Source organism: Mytilus trossulus, chromosome 1 (genome assembly GCF_036588685.1).
Source record: "Mytilus trossulus isolate FHL-02 chromosome 1, PNRI_Mtr1.1.1.hap1, whole genome shotgun sequence".
NCBI classification, from domain to species: domain Eukaryota; kingdom Metazoa; phylum Mollusca; class Bivalvia; order Mytilida; family Mytilidae; genus Mytilus; species Mytilus trossulus.
The window spans coordinates 62,154,197-62,175,008 of NC_086373.1; the positions used below are offsets into that span (position 1 = coordinate 62,154,197).

General features: G+C 32.3%; 1 protein-coding gene across 1 annotated transcript in view; it reads left to right on the plus strand.

Annotated features, from left to right (window-relative positions):
- Window positions 1–17,106, plus strand: part of LOC134681161 (uncharacterized) — a 37,019-nt gene extending 19,913 nt beyond the window's left edge. The window contains exons 3-4 of the mRNA XM_063540627.1: window positions 15,719–15,813; window positions 16,600–17,106. Coding sequence (XP_063396697.1) covers window positions 15,719–15,813; window positions 16,600–16,922 — 418 coding nt within the window. The 3' untranslated portion in view covers window positions 16,923–17,106. The remainder of the gene's footprint in view (window positions 1–15,718; window positions 15,814–16,599) is intronic.
- The last annotated feature ends 3,706 nt before the right edge of the window (window positions 17,107–20,812 follow it).

Sequence of the window (20,812 nt, forward strand, 5' to 3'; positions counted from 1 at the left end):
TGATGAGGTGCATATGTCATTAAGACGGAAACACAAGAACACAAAAGCCAGAAAATACATCTTGCGTTTTACTTTCAAAACCAACCCTCTCTGTCAAATTGTACCATTAATTTTTACTATAATTTTGAACGCATTCTACAAAAATTAAGATTATAAATATTTGTACTTTAAGTGAAGATTTATTAAAGCTTGTTCTTGAATTGTTTAATACGGTTTTGCAAGCACTGGCAGCATATGCAGATTAATTTCCTTTTCTGCTTAACAAACACTAATTCCATTTTAATTCCAAGTGTCACAAAATATTGAAAACGTATATGAACTGGAGTTATTGTCTAATATCAATAGAACTCTGTGTGTGTTGTTATCTTGAACGCTGAAATAAGCAGGCGATAAATTGACTAGATAATTAAGAGAAGCTTATTTCTAAGCAATCTAAATAAAATAAAGCGAACTGATTTAATTTTGATAATTCTTTTAGATTTGATGGAATGAAATATTCTAATAAAATTCATTTATGATATATGGAACTTGCATGCAATCGTGCACAAACAAATCGATTAAATTTAAATTTTGCAGCCCCAGAGTCTTCTTTTCAATTAGAAAAACCGTTTTATTTCATATCTTAACTTTAATAACTCTAAAAGTACATGGAATTCCGATTTGAGTGCTGAAATTGTCACTGTTATAATGCAACCATTAAAATCAAAACGTTCACAAATCTGGTTTTAACTTACTTAGGAGTAAAAAGTTAATATATGTATACATATATGTCTAAATATTTTACACATTTAACAAAATAAAGTTTTTAAATAGCGTTTTCTTTAGATAAACAACTGAAACATCCTCTCTTTCATTTTGTGTGACTGAGTACATTCATCAAGTCATATATTCAAAGCAATGGTCAATCTTCATACATTACTGCATGATAAATAATTAATGCTGTTTTGATCTAATATTTTAGATGTAACGAATATCACTGCAATCTATGGTTCATTCTTAGTATCACTATACTAGAACACACCCGTGATATCGCGGGTCCATGACTGAATTAAGGTATATAACTATGCGCAAGCCTTATTTTAATATTAGTATTGTCATCTGATAAAGTCATGCCGATTATAAGATACACAGTTTTTCTCTGCTTTCAAATCTTTCTGTTTGAACCCGTCGAACTGGAACTTATCAATTATTGGTAATATTAATTATTTGGAAAACAAAAGGTCCTGGAATGGAGTATTTTTTAATCAACAACATTGTCCTATATTAGTTATAAATAAAGATGAATTCTTTGATTCGCTGTTTTACGTCATGTATGCCCACTAACAAATTGAAAACTGTTCCTCATTTTCAGCCTTGTTATCTTAGAAAGTCTTACTGATTAAAATACTACAATAAGTAGCTATTTCACAATTAAGTAGTGTCAACCCTGTGATTATGACCCGTGTATATAGCATATTAACCCTGAATACACCGTTTGGTGGTGCGCCTACCAGATGTGGAACGTACAGATTAGGTAATAGGTAACAGGTGAATATACTATTGGTATCGGTATCGGACTCGACCCGGAACTTCTTAATTATTGGCAATATTAATTACGTGGAAAACAAAAGGGCCTGGAGTGGTGTAATTTTCAATCTACACCTTTGTACTATATTAGTGATATATAAAGTTGAATTCTTTGATTCGTCGTTTTTACGTGATGACGGCTGAAAAATTGGACTTCGTAATTTTAGTATTATAGATATATCTTAGCTGCTAAACGTCGAAGGGTGAATATTTCAAGCATGTTCATAACGGTCTTTCGTAGTTTTTAACATAAAAAGAAATTGAAAAAAACACTGCTCTTAAATTTGGAACTTGTCTGTAACGATATGTGCATGGTCCGTACAACACTTATCAATTCAAAGTTTTAAAAAGTTTTGAAATTTTAGATTTTTGGAATTTTGATCAAAGTTTTAAAATATCAAAATTTCAAATTGTGTTAAAGTTTTGAAATTTTGAAGTTTTAACCAAAGTATTAAAATATCAAAACTCTAAATATCGTTTATAAATTTGATATTTTAGAAACTTGATCAAACTTTTAAAACACTTAACCTAACGTGCAATTTTGATTATTTCACTTTTTGAAAGTTTAATTTTTTAAATGTTTGCTTAAAATATCAAAAATATAAAGGGGCGACAAGAGGGGTACCTGTAATCACGGATGTAAACAATGCTCTGATGAGAACTATTCTTAGTTATAAATAAATAGCATGAAATATATCAAATCATTCTTAATAACAAAATAAATAATGAAAAGAAGAAGTCGGTTTTTTTTTATGAAACATATTAGACATCACATGGGATAACAGTATCCTGAAATTTTAAGGTTGTGCATCTATCCAAAAAAAATATAATTAAACCTATTTAAACCGAAATCAACTACGTTGATTTAAATCTCTTATATAAGGTTTAGCGTTTGAGATAAATAATTCAAAGCTATTTTGTGTTCCCAGTGCCCAAAATTTAGAAGTATCAGTGAAAAATGACCAACTCGAAGTAAACCATATAGTATTATTCGCCTTTTTGACGTTCCTGATGAAGGTAGATCCAGAAAAAGCGCTTCGGTCGCATACAACTTAAAACGTTTTCTTTTATTGTTTATCGATTGCAAAAGCCATGATGATAATATATTGCCTTTTATGATTTATTTCAGTTCCAAGAAATGATACGGAAGGAATACTTAATATATAGCGTTGCAATGAAAGTTGTGCTAGGTGTGTTTCAGCTGGCCCCTAGACAAAAAAATGTACTGATTCAGTGATTATAGACGTAATACTAAACTCCGAAATAAAACAATGAACTAAAATCAAAATCATACAAGACTTAGAAGGACAGAGGCTCCTGAATTGGGACAGGCGCACAAATGCGGCGGGGTTTAACATGCTTCGTGAGATCACAACCCTCCCCTATACCTCTAGTCAATAAAGAATGAAAAACACACAGTAATACGAACAGTAAAACGCACTTTAATAGGAAATACAAGTCCTATGTCAAAATAGGAAACAAACTAAGAAACTAATCAACATGACAATGATAATAAAATAACAAAGGACTACTATATATATAAGGCTAGCAGTTACTATCATACGCCAGCTTCAGACTTCAACTTATAAACTAATTGAAAGGTTTTATATGTCTTCATTATGCACACTCTCTCCCTATTGCATTTATTGCTAATTTGTTACGGAACATTCATGAAATATTTCTCACTGGCAACAAAAAAAATCGATAATTTAAAATAGGTTGTTTACATACAAATTACGAAGAAACGTAAGATTCAACTTCCGAGGACAAAGTTTCCCTTATAGATGGATTTAGATATGTATTAACTTCACATTGGTCAAACACCTCTTTAATTGTTTCGTTCTTATTTTTCTTGAATTTCAAATTTCAGTTTCAGCGTTCCGTAGGTGAATTCTTTACTTAAAATTCAGCATTTTACATTGTATTGGTTTTTCGAGAGCAAAATAAGTGTACGGCCAAAAATGGAAAAAAAACCATCATGCAGCTGACAGTGTGGCTTCTCTTTGCACGCCCCATTCTGACTGTATGTACATGTGTACTTTTAGTTTGCTCAAAGTCGATTGTCGTACGATAACTTAAAAATACCCAAATAACAAAATGCAAATACGGGACAATAATATCCTTTAATACAAAAAAATCTATTCCTTTTGTTTACTATTATAAAACAGTGGTTGATTTAGAACCTATAATGGAGCTACGTGTATGATAACCAGTCCAAACGTTGTCTTTAAGGGAGCAACCATTTAACTTTTAAAGTGGGGTGAGGTTGTTTTGTCGAGGCACTAACAATTTTATTAAGTTTTTCATCGCTATTGATCAACTTGTCTGGTTCAAAATTTAACACTAAAAGGCATGGATAATTTTTCTTTTGTCCTCTGCTGGCACAGACTATTATATCATCAAATTAGGGATCAGAATAGTTTAATGTACCATTATCGAAGCCCCTAGTGGTAATATCAAGTAAAAAAACAGGGACTATCTAAATATTGGTTCCCCAGAAGATTACCATTTATCGCTGATAGAAACTTTTGAACACAATTTTCAACTTTCAAAATGCCGGCACCTACAACTGGATAGATGGGTGCTTAATGTAGTACAGGGGTAACTATTACATAAATATGAATGCTCGTGAAAATAATACGTTTATATATGATATGAAAGGTTTCAACTTTTACAAAACCAGAGCTATACTTTGGATTTAAAAGTTTACTTTATTTGGCCTTTTCAATTTTGTTTGACTTTATTTGCCTTTTTAACTTCATTTGGTTCGAGTGTCAGTGTTAAGTCTTTTGTAGACGAAACGCGCGTCTGGCGCAAAAACCGGCAAAATTTATATTCTGGTATCCATCTAAGATGAGTTTTTGTAGATACCTTGTAACTGTATCTTGGTTCCAATTTGCTGATATTGGATCTTAGTACCGTCTTAATTTCAGCGTAAATAAGATTATATTAAAAACCTCCCACACTGTGGACTAGCACAATCTTAATTAGGACACCATCATTCAGTATCATAAAACCAGCAGGTAAAATGGTCAATATCAGAGCCGTACGTCTGTTTTTTAAATAGATTATCTTCTTTTAAGAAATATTAATTTTGTCATCCAATTTTTCACCGCTTACAAATGTCCGTTTTATTTCATACATAAACTTTTAAGTATCAGTATGCTTTTAATTCATATTGTTTCGTTTCGTTCCGCTTTTATTTCGTTTCGCTTTTTACAGGTATCCCTCTTATTGCCCCTTTTCTATTTTGATATTTTAAGCAAACATTTAAAAAATCAAACTTTCAAAAAGTGAAATAATCAAAATTGCGCGTTAGGTTTAATATTATAAAAGTTTGATCAAATTTCTAAACTAAGAAAAGAAAACGTTTTAAGTTGTATGCGACCGAAGCGCTTTTTCTGGATCTTCCTTCATCAGGAACGTCAAAAAGGCGAATAATACTATATGGTTTACTTCGAGTTGGTCATTTTTCACTGATACTTCTAAATTTTGGGCACTGGGAACACAAAATAGCTTTGAATTATTTATCTCAAACGCTAAACCTTATATAAGAGATTTAAATCAACGTAGTTGATTTCGGTTTAAATAGGTTTAATTATATTTTTTTTGGATAGATGCACACAACCTTAAAATTTCAGGATACTGTTATCCCATGTGATGTCTAATATGTTTCATAAAAAAAAAACCGACTTCTTCTTTTCATTATTTATTTTGTTATTAAGAATGATTTGATATATTTCATGCTATTTATTTATAACTAAGAATAGTTCTCATCAGAGCCTTGTTTATATCCGTGATTACAGGTACCCCTCGTGTCGCCCCTTTATATTTTTGATATTTTAAGCAAACATTTAAAAAATTAAACTGTTAAAAAGTGAAATAATAAAAATTTCACGTTAGGTTAAGTATTTTAAAAGTTTGATCAAGTTTCTAAAATATCAAATTTATAAACGATATTTAAAATTTTGATATTTTAATAATTTGGTTAAAATTTCAAAATTTCAAAACTTTAACACAATTTGAAATTTTGATATTTTAAAACTTTGATCAAAATTCCAAAAATCTAAAATTTTTAAAACTTTGAATTGATAAGTGTTACACGGACCGTGCATGCTCATAATACATGATTTCTTATGCACACCACAAAAAGAAACACTTAAACGGTTTAACCAATATTGATAGATAGGGGAAATTATTCCTGTTTTTTTTTTTTTTTTTTTTTTTTTTTTTTTTTTTTTTTTTTTTTTATACAGCTGATGACTTATAAATGGTCATCAGAGTTCTAATGATTTAAATACGTTATTTATTAAATATTGATGGATCATTGCCTGTCAGTTGCTGACTGAGATACATACATTGGGCAGCATATTACTCAACATAAGCAACACGACGGGTGCCACATGTGGAGCGGGACATGCTTACCCTTCCGGAGTACCTAATATCTCCCCTAGTTTTTGTTGGGGTTCGTGTTGCTTAGTCTTTTGTTTTATAGGTTGTGTCTTCTGTACTATTGTTTGCCTGTTTGTCTTTTTATTTTTATCTATGGCGTTGTCAGTTTATTTTCTATCTATGAGTTTGACCCTCCCTCTGGTATCTTCCGTCCCTCTTTTAAAGATATTGACTTATTTGTATAATATCGATAGACCGATTGGCTGTTGAGAAAAATAACATAATACTGAAAAACAAAAATAAGGTCGTCAAGACATGCAATCCTAGACGTCCTTTAAACATGTTTTGGTAGTTTAAGGTGACATTTAAGATATCTACGGAAGCGCATTAGGGACATAGAAAAAATAAAATTGGCATTGAACTTTTTTTTCAAAGTCAAAATTTTTACTTTTCAAATCTCGAAATTTGGACTATAACGTGAAATTTTAACTTTTAAAATCTCGAAACTTTGACTATAACGTGAAATTTTGACTTTTAAAATCCCGAAATTTTGACTTTCTAAAGTCTTGAAATTTTTACTATTTGAAAAGTCGAAATTTTTGACTTGTTGGAAACTCGAAATATGTATTTGAACGTGAAACATATTTTATTTATTCTTCGCCAAGAACAAGATTTTCTATCTAAAATAACCTCTCTTACATGGTTTAGTTTATTAAAATATGCTTATGAAGTTTGTGATGTATATGGCTCTTATATAAACTTGCTGATATAAATGACTGTGAATGTGGTAATCGCAAATGTTAAATTATTTGAATATATAGCATATAATTTGGTTTATAATTGTTTCGACAGCTGCATTTTATTGCTTGTTTGAGAAGTTCGTCTCTTAATGATCCATAACGACTTTCGGGTGATTGTTTTTGTTTCTGTGTCTCGTCGAGATTTTATAGCCTAGCAGTCAGATAGCGGTCAGACCATAGGCGTTAAAATAATCATTATTGAAATTATTTTGATAGATAACGCTGTCTTCTTCTTTTGATCAGTTTCGTTAGCAGTTCTTGTCTTACCAAAAATAATCATATGCAAAGTTTAGTTTTTAACTCTTGAATGTTTTTACGGATTACTTAACATTATGGCTTCTCGGAGAAAAAGGAAATCTACAAGTCGGTTTTCTCCGGATTCAATTGAAATCAGCAGACAAGAAAGTGACTGTTCGTCTTGGACAGTTAAGAAGTTCAAGGAAGAACTGACACATATTGGAATAAACATTACTTCAAAATTAAGTAAAACAGTGTTACAACAAATTTATTTTGATAATCTCAAATCAGTTTCCGAACCTGAACAATTGTCAAATGAAGACCAGGAAGTCTCGCCAACTTTACCTAATGTGACCAGTAATTCGTCTAATGAGCTTCCACTTTTGATCGGAAATTTAACAGAAGTTGTTATAGGATTAAGGGATTCAATGAATTCTAACACCAATAGGAATAATTCTAATACTTCTTTATCAGCGGATTTTTCCGGGAATATACAAGATACAAGACGAAATAGATTTCAACAAGTGCACACAGCAGATGAGCATGTGTTTTCATTATACAAATGGTACGGTGTTTCTCCTAGTGAAAGCGATTGCGGGATAAATCCCACCCTTAACACATCTACAGCTACTATTAACGGAGTGCCGTCATCATCTGTTCCTTTTTTGGATATAATTTCACCAGCGCTTAAAAAGCAAATTATTGAAGGTAGGGACGTTAATTTAGCCGGATTACTCATGAAAGATTACGAATCCGTTCAGGCAGCTAGTACTTTACTTACTAGCAGTGGTCTTGAAATTAATTTGCCAGGAAAAAAGGATATCCGGCTACATAGAACACTCACTATTAAAGAGTTCGTTTGCGCTTTTGGCAAATATAAACGCGTCATGTGTAGGGTTTTTCCTCAACGCAATGAAGAATTAGATTGTTACTTAGCTAACATTTTACAAATTGAATCTAGCTACGGTAAAAAAAAAAAAAAAAAAAAAAAAAAAATTTTACGAATATCATAAGCTTTTTGCTGCCAAAGCTGCAACTGCACTTCGCGATTTCAAAGTTAAATTTGACTGGGGAGTTAAAGACAATGACATGCTTACGCTTTTAGCACCTCATGCAAGGCCAGAAGTTTGTAGACTTTGTTACGCTATTGATCACGGAACAAATTTTTGCCCTCTTTCTTCTCAATCAGTAGAACGTAGTACTTATCCGAGGAATAGACCATCTTCCGATCGCGTCGATAGGAGGGGCAGAACACGAGTTTTGCACGATGGGAAAGAGGTCTGCAATAACTATAACACGGCAAGGGGGTGTGCCAGACCGGGTTGTTCTTTAACTCATATTTGCAGTTCTTGTTTCGCTTTTCATTCCGCCTTTAACTGCAACAAAGATACTCAAAGGAACAAATCTTCTAGAGGGTCGACTACAATCAACGAAAATACAAAATGACTAGTAACAATTCCTGTTATCGAAAATTCACCTATCAATGTTAACTTGTTACGTGATTTATTGCAAACGCATCCAGATATAAATTTTGTTAATAATCTTTGTAGTGGTATTAACGAGGGTTTTGACACTATGATTAAATGTACTGATTTACCGACACTTGAATGTAAGAATAACTTTTCTGCTCGCTCTCAACCTTTATCTGTGCGGGAACTTATTAACAAAGAATGTGAAAAAGGTTTCTTGTCAGGTCCGTATAAAATTCCACCGTTTAACTATTATCGAGTCAGCCCTTTGGGACTTGCTGTCGGAAAGTACTCCACGAAAAAGCGTCTTATATTGGATTTATCAGCCCCACATGACGATGATGATAATTGTAGTATTAACGACTTGATCAGTAAGGAAGATTGTTCAATGACGTATGTCAGAATAGATGATGCGATCAAAGTTATACGAAAATTAGGTCGTTTTTCATTGTGTTCAAAGTTCGATATAGAGGCCGCTTTCAAACAATTAGGTATAAGAAAGGACCAGTGGCATTTATTTTGCATTAAATGGTGTAAAGAATACTTTTTCTTTAATAGACTAGCGTTTGGTTGTAGAAGCTCGCCAATTATTTTCGATAACTTATCCAGAGCGATTTGTTGGATTGCTACTAATATCTACAAAATTGAATATATATTTCATCTTTTAGACGATTTCTTGACTATAGATAAACCTGATTCTTGCGCAGAGAGAACTATGGCATTAATGACTACTCTTTTTAAAAGACTTAATATTCCACTGGCTAAACACAAGGTTGTAGGCCCTTGTACAGTTATCGAATATTTGGGTATTATACTTGATACGGAAAAGATGGAGACCCGCTTGCCTTTAGATAAAACAAGTCGCATAAGTGAATTTATCAAGAAGTTTTTAAACAGACAATCTTGTACTAAACGTGAACTTCTACAATTGTTAGGGCATTTAAATTTTGCTATGCGGGTTATAATTCCGGGTCGTTCTTTTGTCTCATACCTAATATATTTATCAACAACTGTCAAGGATCTCAAAGACAAAATATATTTGACCGATGAATGTCGTACCGATTTGCGTTTTTGGTACTCGTTTTTGGTAAACTGGAATGGCATTAATATGTTTTATGATTCTGACTATACTAGTGTTAGGGATATCGAACTATATACAGATGCGGCTTCTACCATTGGTTATGGTGGCTATTTCAAGGAAAAATGGTTTTGTTCTCCTTGGCCGGATGATTTAAATTCTCCATGCGAAAAGAAATTTTCTATGGCTTTTCTAGAACTCTATCCTATAGTCGTTGCAGCCATCTTATGGGGTCATTCATGGACAACTAAAAGAATCTTATTTCGATGTGACAATGAAGCCACCGTACATATTGTTAATAAAGGCCGTTCCAGATGTTTATTGATAATGAAACTTATGAGAACTCTTACTTTGTATGCCTGTATAAATAATTTTTGTTTTCGCGCCGAACACGTTCCTGGAGTTCAGAATAATATCAGTGACTCTCTTTCTCGTTTACAGCTAGAGCGGTTCAAGATACTTGCACCTTAAGCGGACAAAGTACCTCACAAATGCCCGCCAGTCTCACGAGTAATGTGGCATTAAAGTCTACAGTATCGGATTTATGGCGACATGTGTTATCAACTAGAACATCTCAGACGTATAAAGTTGGATATCGAGCTTATACTGCATTTCTGGCTAATAACGGGGTTGTCTGGTTAGGTAAACCTATGCCTCCGATTTCTGAGGATATTTTGATTTATTTTGTCGCACATTGTTACAAAAACTTGAGACTTTTACATACAACCATTAAATTGTATTTATGTGGAATTCGGTTTTATTATATCCAAAGTAACTGTGACCATCCATTTGATTATACAAATGAATCGACACTCCTTAGACTCAATATGATAATGCGCGCCATCAAACGTATACAAGGAGAGCATAATTCAAAACCACGTCTTCCTATTACTTTTCAGGTACTTGGGAGAATTTGCAATTCTCTTAGAGCAGGTGTTTTCTCTACCTTTACTGATTGTATGTTAGAAACGGCCTGTACAGTAGCCTTTTTTGGATTTCTTAGATGTGGTGAATTTACAGTTTCAAAACATTTTGATTCTACTGTAAATCTAAGTGTAACGGATGTTGAGATTCTCGATTCTTATGCTATTTTACACCTTAAAACCTCAAAAACAGATCCTTTTCGTAAAGGTGTCAGTATACAGCTTCACAAATCCGATCATACCATTTGTCCTTTCTCTGCTGTCCAAAAGTATATTGCAATCAGGAAGGGTAGAGAAGCATCTTTTTGTTTTTCAGATCCATTGTTTGTCAAAGAGAATGGTAACGCTTTAGACCGGGACTCTTTCATCAGAAGTCTAAGACACGTACTAGATATTTATGGGTACAACTCAAGCTTATACAATGGTCATTCCTTTAGAATTGGTGCCAGTACATCGGCAGGATCCGTTAATATTCAAGATCATCTTATCAAAACACTTGGTCGGTGGACATCAGACAGTTATTGTCGTTATATTCGTATTTCCAATGACACTATTCGAAAAGCACAGAAGTCTTTGACACTGTATAAAAATACCTGAGTGATATTTGATATGTGGACATTATCGAACTTGAATGGATTACCAAGGACAATGAACTTTAATGTGAACTTGTTGACCATTACAGAACTTTTATGCGAATTACTATACTTGTTATGAAGTATTCAGCCATACGAAGAGTTGCTGTTTGTCTTGCGATACACTTGGACTTATATTTGTACGTTTAGCAGAAGAAACAATGTATTTTAATTTAAGTCTTATCTATATAGTGACAATTATTTGAATTCGAATTTACCGATTTCATAGAATATTCAGCCGTTCGAAGAGTTGCTGTTTTCACCTGATACATGTTGGATTTATATTTCACTGTGTTTACAGAACTTGTGTCATTGAGTTTTTTGCCAAAAAACGCGTATTTCAATTTAGAGCCTGCTTGGAATGTGAAAAGAAACACATGTGAACCTTATAATTTTCTTAATATTCAGCCATGTGACGAGTTGCTGTTTTATTTTTCTAGATACATTCAAACTTTACAGTTATGTTTTGTGCATCATATTTGTATATATTCATTTTGTTTCTCTCTCTCTCTCTCTCTAATACTTTTTCAGCACATGCGACTTGAAGGCTCCCTTTATACCCCCTTTTGAATTCCACCTCACTTAAAATCTTACCACTTGGGGGATTTCTCAGCTCATATATTTTTTTTTTTAATATAATTTTTCATATAATCTGAGCAATGGCCATTCATTGCATTTTTTATCACTGGTCAGTCTTTTAAATGACAATTTTTTATCCCCCAAGTTCTATCAACTTACAACTCACATTTCATTAGTTATACTACAGTTGATAGGACAAGTCACGTCGAATTTCCTGTCAACCACTGTTTCGCAAGCATCAATAGTTCGCGCAAACTACGCTTTACAACAGCTCAGGATTCAGGGAATTCGACGGGAAAATATTTTCATAATTAGCAAAAATATTTTCAAAATTAGCTGAGATGATTTCCCAAGGGCAATACTTATATAATTTTATTTTTTGTAATAAATTTATATATCTTTTATATTTGTCAGTTTTTCTCTGTTGAAATGTATTCGTTTCAGTCAGGCATTTTGTCTCTGTTATAGCACCACCAGCCACTTAATTACAGACTTGGTACAGGTCATTAAGGTCAATTACAAGTGTATACCAGTTGTAACCTACAGACGGTAATCAATGAGTCCTTAACTATGTCACAACGTAGTTATTTATAGTATACCTTCATGGAGAAACTTTGTGGTATAAATGTTAAATTATTTGAATATATAGCATATAATTTGGTTTATAATTGTTTCGACAGCTGCATTTTATTGCTTGTTTGAGAAGTTCGTCTCTTAATGATCCATTACGACTTTCGGGTGATTGTTTTTGTTTCTGTGTCTCGTCGAGATTTTATAGCCTAGCAGTCAGATAGCGGTCAGACCATAGGCGTTAAAATAATCATTATTGAAATTATTTTGATAGATAACGCTGTCTTCTTCTTTTGATCAGTTTCGTTAGCAGTTCTTGTCTTACCAAAAATAATCCCTCCAACCTGCCCCTGACAGCCAGCCTTCATTCCGCATGTGACGGGGAGATCTCAGCTACGTAGCAATACCTATGCAATGCCATTCATTGCATTTTTTATCACTGGTCAGTCTTTTAAATGACAATTTTTTATCCCCCAAGTTCTATCAACTTACAACTCACATTTCATTAGTTATACTACAGTTGATAGGACAAGTCACGTCGAATTTCCTGTCAACCACTGTTTCGCAAGCATCAATAGTTCGCGCAAACTACGCTTTACAACAGCTCAGGATTCAGGGAATTCGACGGGAAAATATTTTCATAATTAGCAAAAATATTTTCAAAATTAGCTGAGATGATTTCCCAAGGGCAATACTTATATAATTTTATTTTTTGTAATAAATTTATATATCTTTTATATTTGTCAGTTTTTCTCTGTTGAAATGTATTCGTTTCAGTCAGGCATTTTGTCTCTGTTATAGCACCACCAGCCACTTAATTACAGACTTGGTACAGGTCATTAAGGTCAATTACAAGTGTATACCAGTTGTAACCTACAGACGGTAATCAATGAGTCCTTAACTATGTCACAACGTAGTTATTTATAGTATACCTTCATGGAGAAACTTTGTGGTATAAACGTATAAATACTGAGGAAAATTTAAGTTAAAAATAAGTTGAAATTTTTAGTTTAAAAGAAGTCGAAATTTCGAGTTTTAAAAAGAGCTAAAATTTCAAGATTTTCGAAAGTCAAAATTTCAAGATAAGAAAAGTTAAAATTTCGAGTTAAAGTCGAAATTTTGAGATTTGAAATGCCAAAATTTTGACTTTGAAAAAAAAAGGTCACTACAAATTTTATTTTTTTCTATGTCCCTAATACGCTTCCGTAGATATACATGTAATTGTAACGCCGAGGTTGGAAAATTATATGTAATACCCAATTACATGTTATAGTACAAACCGACAAAGCGCTGAATTTTCTAAACATTTATATTTTTTATACTGAAAAGTGTTATTTCTATGCAAAATATATCTATTGAAATTTTTGCATATGCCGATAAGCATGAAATTAGTGAACACTTTTAATACTAATATGTTTTATTGTATAACACATTATCAAATATCAAAATTCTCTTTCAAGCAGATTTGTGTCACTTTACAAATAAACCTCGTTCTTTACAATATATTAGATGTTGCTGAATAGAATTTCTTTGACATGCAACGCACGAAAGATTTTAATTCATTTAGTTATTGCAGAACATACAAAATTTGGAGAATCGACGAATATCCATAAAGAGCAAAAGTTTCATTATTTAGTTAACATTAGACCGTCCAGAGTTTATGAAAATTAATTAGGAATATGACCGAAATTTGAATTCTATTCATTAACTTATTGCAGTGTATCGTCAAGATGGAACTCAAGGGAGGAAATAAATCGAGACTATAACATATTAACATTAATTTAATTTCTTCCTTTTGAATTTAACTTTTAATACATCGTAATGGAATTTGACAATCAGTACATAATCATTTTTGGTCGTTAACGCAATGAAGTAAAAAATTTCGCACAAAAGAGGCGAAATATTCCAAACCGATATTGAAACTTATAAGTCGAAAACAAATTGACAATGCCATGAAAATAAAATAAAAAAAACCAATCTGAAGATAAATAGCGGTATACAAATCATCACATAGAAATCTAACGAATATCAGCAACACAAACTCCAGTAGAAACAAGATGCTCTGGAAGGGTTTAGCAAATCGTACTTAACACGTGGCGCCCGTCGTGTTGTTCATGTTAGTTAAAACCAAGTGGTAATTCTAATTCAGAAGGTAACATGCTTAGAACTAATTTTTACAAGATAAGATATTTTATTGTTTCGTTAATTGAAATTATTTGACAGAAAATAATGACCAAATTCGAATTCGAAATAGTACCTAACTTCTGAATTCGTAAGATTTTTTAAAATTATAGTTTATCAACTCAGTCAGTCATTGATGATATCATCTTCAATTGTCAGTGTGTTCGCACTCACATATCAATTTAGTTCATAAGTACATGTAGTACAATATGCACTAATGATGACATTAAGTGTCCACGCACTATACGCGATTCTGGTCTTTTGTCAAACATGCTGAATGTATTCTGTTTTTTAAATGCAAGACGGAAGGCTTTTTAGTTGGCACGAACGTTGGCACCTTTCCATAACGAGGGCATTACATTTTTTACCGGACGTGAAAGAGCCTTACAGGAGGCCAAGTATAATGGTATTTTTCATCCCATGTATTTAAGAATTGATCAGCTAGATCTGAATATTAAAATGAAAGTTGTGTAATCCACCATACTTTTTCCGTGGAAACGAGACGAAGGTGTATTTTAATAGCATGTAATATGCGTGTCCAACTGGACAACTGGGTGTTCTGTTAAACGAAAGTTGCTAGTGTTTCGAATTCATCTAGGTTTTTTATTTGTCTGAACTAATTGTTTCAAAAGAAAAACTGAATCAGTTGGCCAAAAAGAAAGGAAAATTTCTTATTCTTTTCTGTCTTCTTAACTTACAGCTGTCTTTTATACCCTAATGACTTCAAGTCATATTCGTTAAACTAATGATGAAATAAAGCAAAACATCATAAATTTCGTGTGTCCGAAAGTGTTACCAACAATGGTAAAATGTTAGGAGCTTAATTTCATTACCAAAAGGAAACTTAAAAAGAAAATTCAATTGAGGCAAAATTTCAACCTTAAACCTTGTTGACTGTAAAACTCGTTACACATACCGTAAAGCGGTTAATTTTCGAGGGTGTACAAATTCGCGATTTTCATTGAATAAGGTAAACGAAAAAGTTTGGCGGTTATTTATTTTGGCTGAATCGATAACTTTGAACGTAGAGTTTTAAATTGGCGGAATTTATTCTATCCGCAAAAATAAGCGAAAACGTACACTCCGTGAAAATAAGCCGCTTTATTGTAATTTAGAGTAAATATAGGTGATGGAATTACATGAACATCTATGAATGTTTTCATGTAAACGCGGTAAATAAAATATCTTACTCACAAAGAATAAGACAGGAGAAAACTATCTCAATTCTGTATCATTTATCAAGGTGTTCCTAACAAAAACAATGTTTAAATTATAATCTTGTTTATTTCAGATTTTGGAGTATACTTGGTGGACTATTTGGAGCAGGAATATTACTCATTTTCTTAATGTATATCATTTGCAAGTTCAAGTCAGCAAACAGTTGCTGTAAGTAACGGCATATTATTACTGTAATTCATTTGACATACCTGGAATTTTAAGTTTGAAATATGAAAACTTTTAAACTTTTCTTAATTGATTTTTACCTTCTATTTGTTTTTACTTGAACACCAAAGATGAGTATAGTGTAGACGAAAAGCACTTCTCTCACACTAAATTATTAGCTTGGTGTTTTTGGTGAGTTTTAACGTCGTACCTATATTAAAAATACTTGGTCACCTGGAAATCCATTCTTGTATGAAATGATTTTCGATATTTTACGTGATCCGATCAACAGTATAATCCTTGCTTTAAATTACACTCGCAGAGGAGTTTCGAACATATAACAGGAAAGGGCAATCTAACGAAAACAAACCCGAGTTAAAGTTTCAAATCCACCGAGAGTACTAAACCGAGTCTAGACTATCGGGCAGATGATACTATTAACGACTAACAATTTTTGCACCACCATTGTTAAATGACCGTTAATGTATCAGCAGAGGTACTGGTAATTCATAAATCATTATCGATGAGTTACAATTCATGAAACACCCTCGGTATTTGACAATTTACGAATCAGCAGCGGTATTGTTAATTTTGAAATGAATCACTCTCGCGATTGATGACGTGCAATTCTTTAAACACACTCTGTAACTGACAATTCATGAAATAGGAGAGATTTATACATTTATGAATATTTCCTTAGGTAATTCAGAATTTGGTGGTGTTTTTTGCACTTGGTAATGAGAACACAATTTAAACAGCTTTTAATAAATTATATTTTCATTATTTCAGTATCAGATGAACATGTACATGATGCTGAAATGTTCGAAGAAGAACGTCATGAAATTAACACTGTCACCCATCAACAATCTCATCATCAGCCAAGATTTTATATCAGACGTGAAAGCTTTTGGAAAATAACCAGACGCAAATCTTCGAATTCGAATATAGTTTGCAGACAGTGTGAACAAACTCGTGAAAGAAATCAGGACAAAAACAACAAAACGAGGAAGGATGATGTTGAAATGAAAAACAACATTGTTATTATCAAAAACGTTGCCAACCAGAAATGTTCAAAAACGAAAACTGTATTAGCTCTTCCGGATGTTGGATAAACATCTTTCTTAAAGGTTTAAGACAATGTTCTCTTTTTCATGACATATGGGAAGATGAAACAACAACATAACAAGTGTTTTTGGTATCTCTAAAAAGTCGGGCCCATATTTGTAGTTATTTTTCTTATAATTTGTTATGAATTTGTTATTGGTATATGAATAAACAAATACATGTTTTTTTAAATGGACAGATAGCTAGACTAACTGAAGTCCTACTCCTCTAAATAGTGACCTCTTTTTTTTAATAATTTCGCTGCAAAAAAAACCCCCAAGTACAATTGGAAATCTAACGAAACAAATGATTCACAACATTAAATCAACAGTAAACAGTACGTAAACATACTAAGCCAAGTCTTCATCGTAATTATAAAGTTGATGGTTCACGACCTGAAACATTTCAAGATGGTTTTAGCAAGAACAATTATTTACCAAAAAAAAACAAACTCTAAGGTAAATTCAAAAAGGGGAGGTCAATAGAATTTAACAAATTCACCCGGTAGAGTTTGTCATGCAACTAACAGAACGTATACAAAGCAACTGTCATATTCCGGAATGTGTAAGGGGATTTCCAGTGTTATTTTTAGTATCCTTCGGAGCTCGTTATCTTTGTTATTTAACTTTTTATAGCTAGCTAAACTTCCCAACCGAATTCATTTATTCCATCGAATGATCATATTGTCTCAGATATCTACAATTACTTAGAATGTCATTTGTTAGAAATCAAGAGATACATATACTATAAGATTAGTAATTGAATGGAAAGGACATTGCAAAGATCTTTTATGCTTGCCAATTTATGTTATTTTCAATGGCAAATGCACAAAATTATATAGACGTCTTTAGAATTCATCAGAAATGTGTCTCCTGTGACAAATTTTACAATTAATGGACAAAAACCAAAACTTCTTATGACAATATTTAAATCAAATTTTTAGACAGATTTGTAATTTAATCGTTAAACTAGTTATCTTTACATTCATGTATAAGGAAAACTTGGTGATTTCATTCTTAGTCAAAAAAATATACTAGACCAATAGAGATTTTATTTTTACTTGTAGCAAGAAAACAAGTTCGGTAACACCATTTTTATTTTTATTTTCTGAAAACATGTAAAAAGTAAAATAACAAAAATACTGAACTTAGAGGAAAATCTAATCGGAATATCCATAATCACATGGCAAAATCAAATAACAAAACACATAAAAAACGAATGGAAAAGAACCGCCATATTCCTGACTTGGTACAGGCATCTTCAAATGTAGAAAACGGTGGATTAAACCTGGTTTTTATGTTACAAAACCTATCTTCTCACAATTCGTTACAAAATTCTATCTCATAGAATTTTTTTTATGCACTCAAATGTGTTTTTTTATAAACCATCTAACCAAATTTAGGCAATTTTTAAAGATTCATAATTTGAAAAATAGCACGGTGAACAATACTTTTTATCATATTAAAAATTAAAAAGATTAGTAAAATCTTCATTTTGGCAAAATACGAGAAAATTCTGTCTCAAAAAGTATATACTTATGATCTACCTCAAAAAAGGGGAAAATCAATCAAAACTAACACATTCAAACATACTTTATTAACCGAGGACACGATTGAAAAACAACAGTCAAATATCTGAGTTTGGAAAGGCATTTTCCGAAACAATACAGTGGATTCAACTGGTTTATTTTATAGCTAGCTAGTGTATAAATAAAGAAATCAGTAGTATACCGCTGTTCGAAAGTTATGAATCGATTGAGAGAAAACAAAAACCCGGGTTACAAACTAAAACTGAGGGAAACGCATAAGATATAAGAGGAAAACAACAAAACAACAGAAATACTAAAAGTGCAACAAAAATCCATACGACAATGCAACACACACAAAAAACGAACTATAAGATAACAATTGCCATTTTCCTGACTATAGAACCTCCCACTTCTATGCAATTTGTTTATGTATTTTACATTGCTTAACCTACTATTATCTTCGTGAAATGGTTGTTCCTAGTCGAGAATATAACAGTTGTTCCCAGTCGTCCTGTGTATCGTTTATTTGATCAGATTTTAAATAAGAATATAGAGTTCGATATTTTTGCTTTGACATTTTGTATGACATTCAAATACTAGTAACACGGAACATAAACTGTTGTCGTGTGAGTACCTGGCTTCAAGCAGATGGTTATGTTTGTAATCGAGATTGAGGTAACGTGACATAAAGTACAATCAATCTGCTTGTATTACACCATATTTGAAGAATAAAATAACAAAATGATCGGATGGAAAAATAATATTCTTGCTTGACGTTTGCTCTCCAATAGTTGTAATTCAAGCCTTGATAACATGGAATTTTGAATCTTCGTTATGGTGGTTATGATATGTGTTTTGGATTGTTATAGGACCTTCTTTTTTGTATATCATTCTTATTTTGCTTTTTCCTCCCACGTTTTATATATATTTTTCAGGTTACATAAGTTTTTCTACTGTACAGTATTTCATAGGAACAAACACGTAATGACAACGTCGTCCAACGATTTGAATAATGGTATCTTACCGACAACTTTTGATACGAAGGCGTGCTTGTCATTTATCTGCGAAGTCAACTCCCGCGTACTTTAATCCATTATAGTCTATATTAGCTCCATGTTAATTATATGTGCAATTAATATACTTATTTATATTCCGGTGTTTGTTCATCAAAATAATTTCAGCATACTCAATCATCACCTAAAAACAAGTTACAAATATTGAGATATGATCGAATCTCATATGCTGATGAAGAAGGTAACACGTCTTTGATGCAGTCTTAAAGAGTAAAATCACAAAAATACTGAACTTAAAGGAAGATCAATTCGGAAAATCCATAATCACATTGCAAAATCAAATAACAAAACGCATCAAAAACGAATGGACAAGAACTGTCATATTCCTGACTTGGTACAGGCATTTTCAAATGTAGAAAATGGTGGATTAAACCTGGTTCTATAGCGGTAACCCTTTCACTTTAATGACAGTCTCATCAAATTCCGTTATATTTACATTGATGCATTAAAAAACAGACACTATAAGTTATATGGTTCGCTACTGACCCCGTACGGATCCATAGAGGGTTAGTAAAATCCATAGGGGGTGAGGCCGGAGGCCGAGTCCCCTATGAATTTTATTCACCCTCTATGGATCCGTAGGGGGTCAGTAGTTAACCGTATAACGAATTTATCGGACGCTGGACTTTTTCTGCGTTGTTTTGTTGTAAAATAAACAATGAAACGCAACAACATTAATAGATGACGTCGCCATTAACGCGTCATGAACCCCCTATGAAACCTAATAACCCCCTACGGTCTCATAGGGGGTCACCACGTGACGGCGTTTAACCAATCACAACGTGATAATTCATCTATTGTCCGATAAATAACATTAAATAGTCAAAATGTGGGTACATCAGTCATCATCGTATAACAATTTTAAAAGGAACAATTTAACAGAACACAAAAACATCTATCTACAAACACATTTATTAATTTGAGTGTCTGACGTCAGAAAATACACTTTAACCACGTTTATGTTATTCCTGTTTTATACTCTTGCCTTTGTAGAAATGATTCATTGCCACTTTCTGATATCTTAGTTTGAAATCAAGCCATACTAACTTTAATTCTAACATTGTATGATGATCTTTCAGGTTTGTCTAGCTATTTAACGTAACAAAGAATTTTTACTTTACATTAAAAATAAAAGATTTATAAAAAAAAAACCCAGAATTTGGAAAATATGGTAAGGTAGAATGAAACTTTGTGGCTTTCAGTTTATCAGCTAATATTTGTTATTATTTGAATGGTAGGACTTTACACAAAGTTCATTATTTGTGTAACTATAATTACATACATCATATTCAATTGT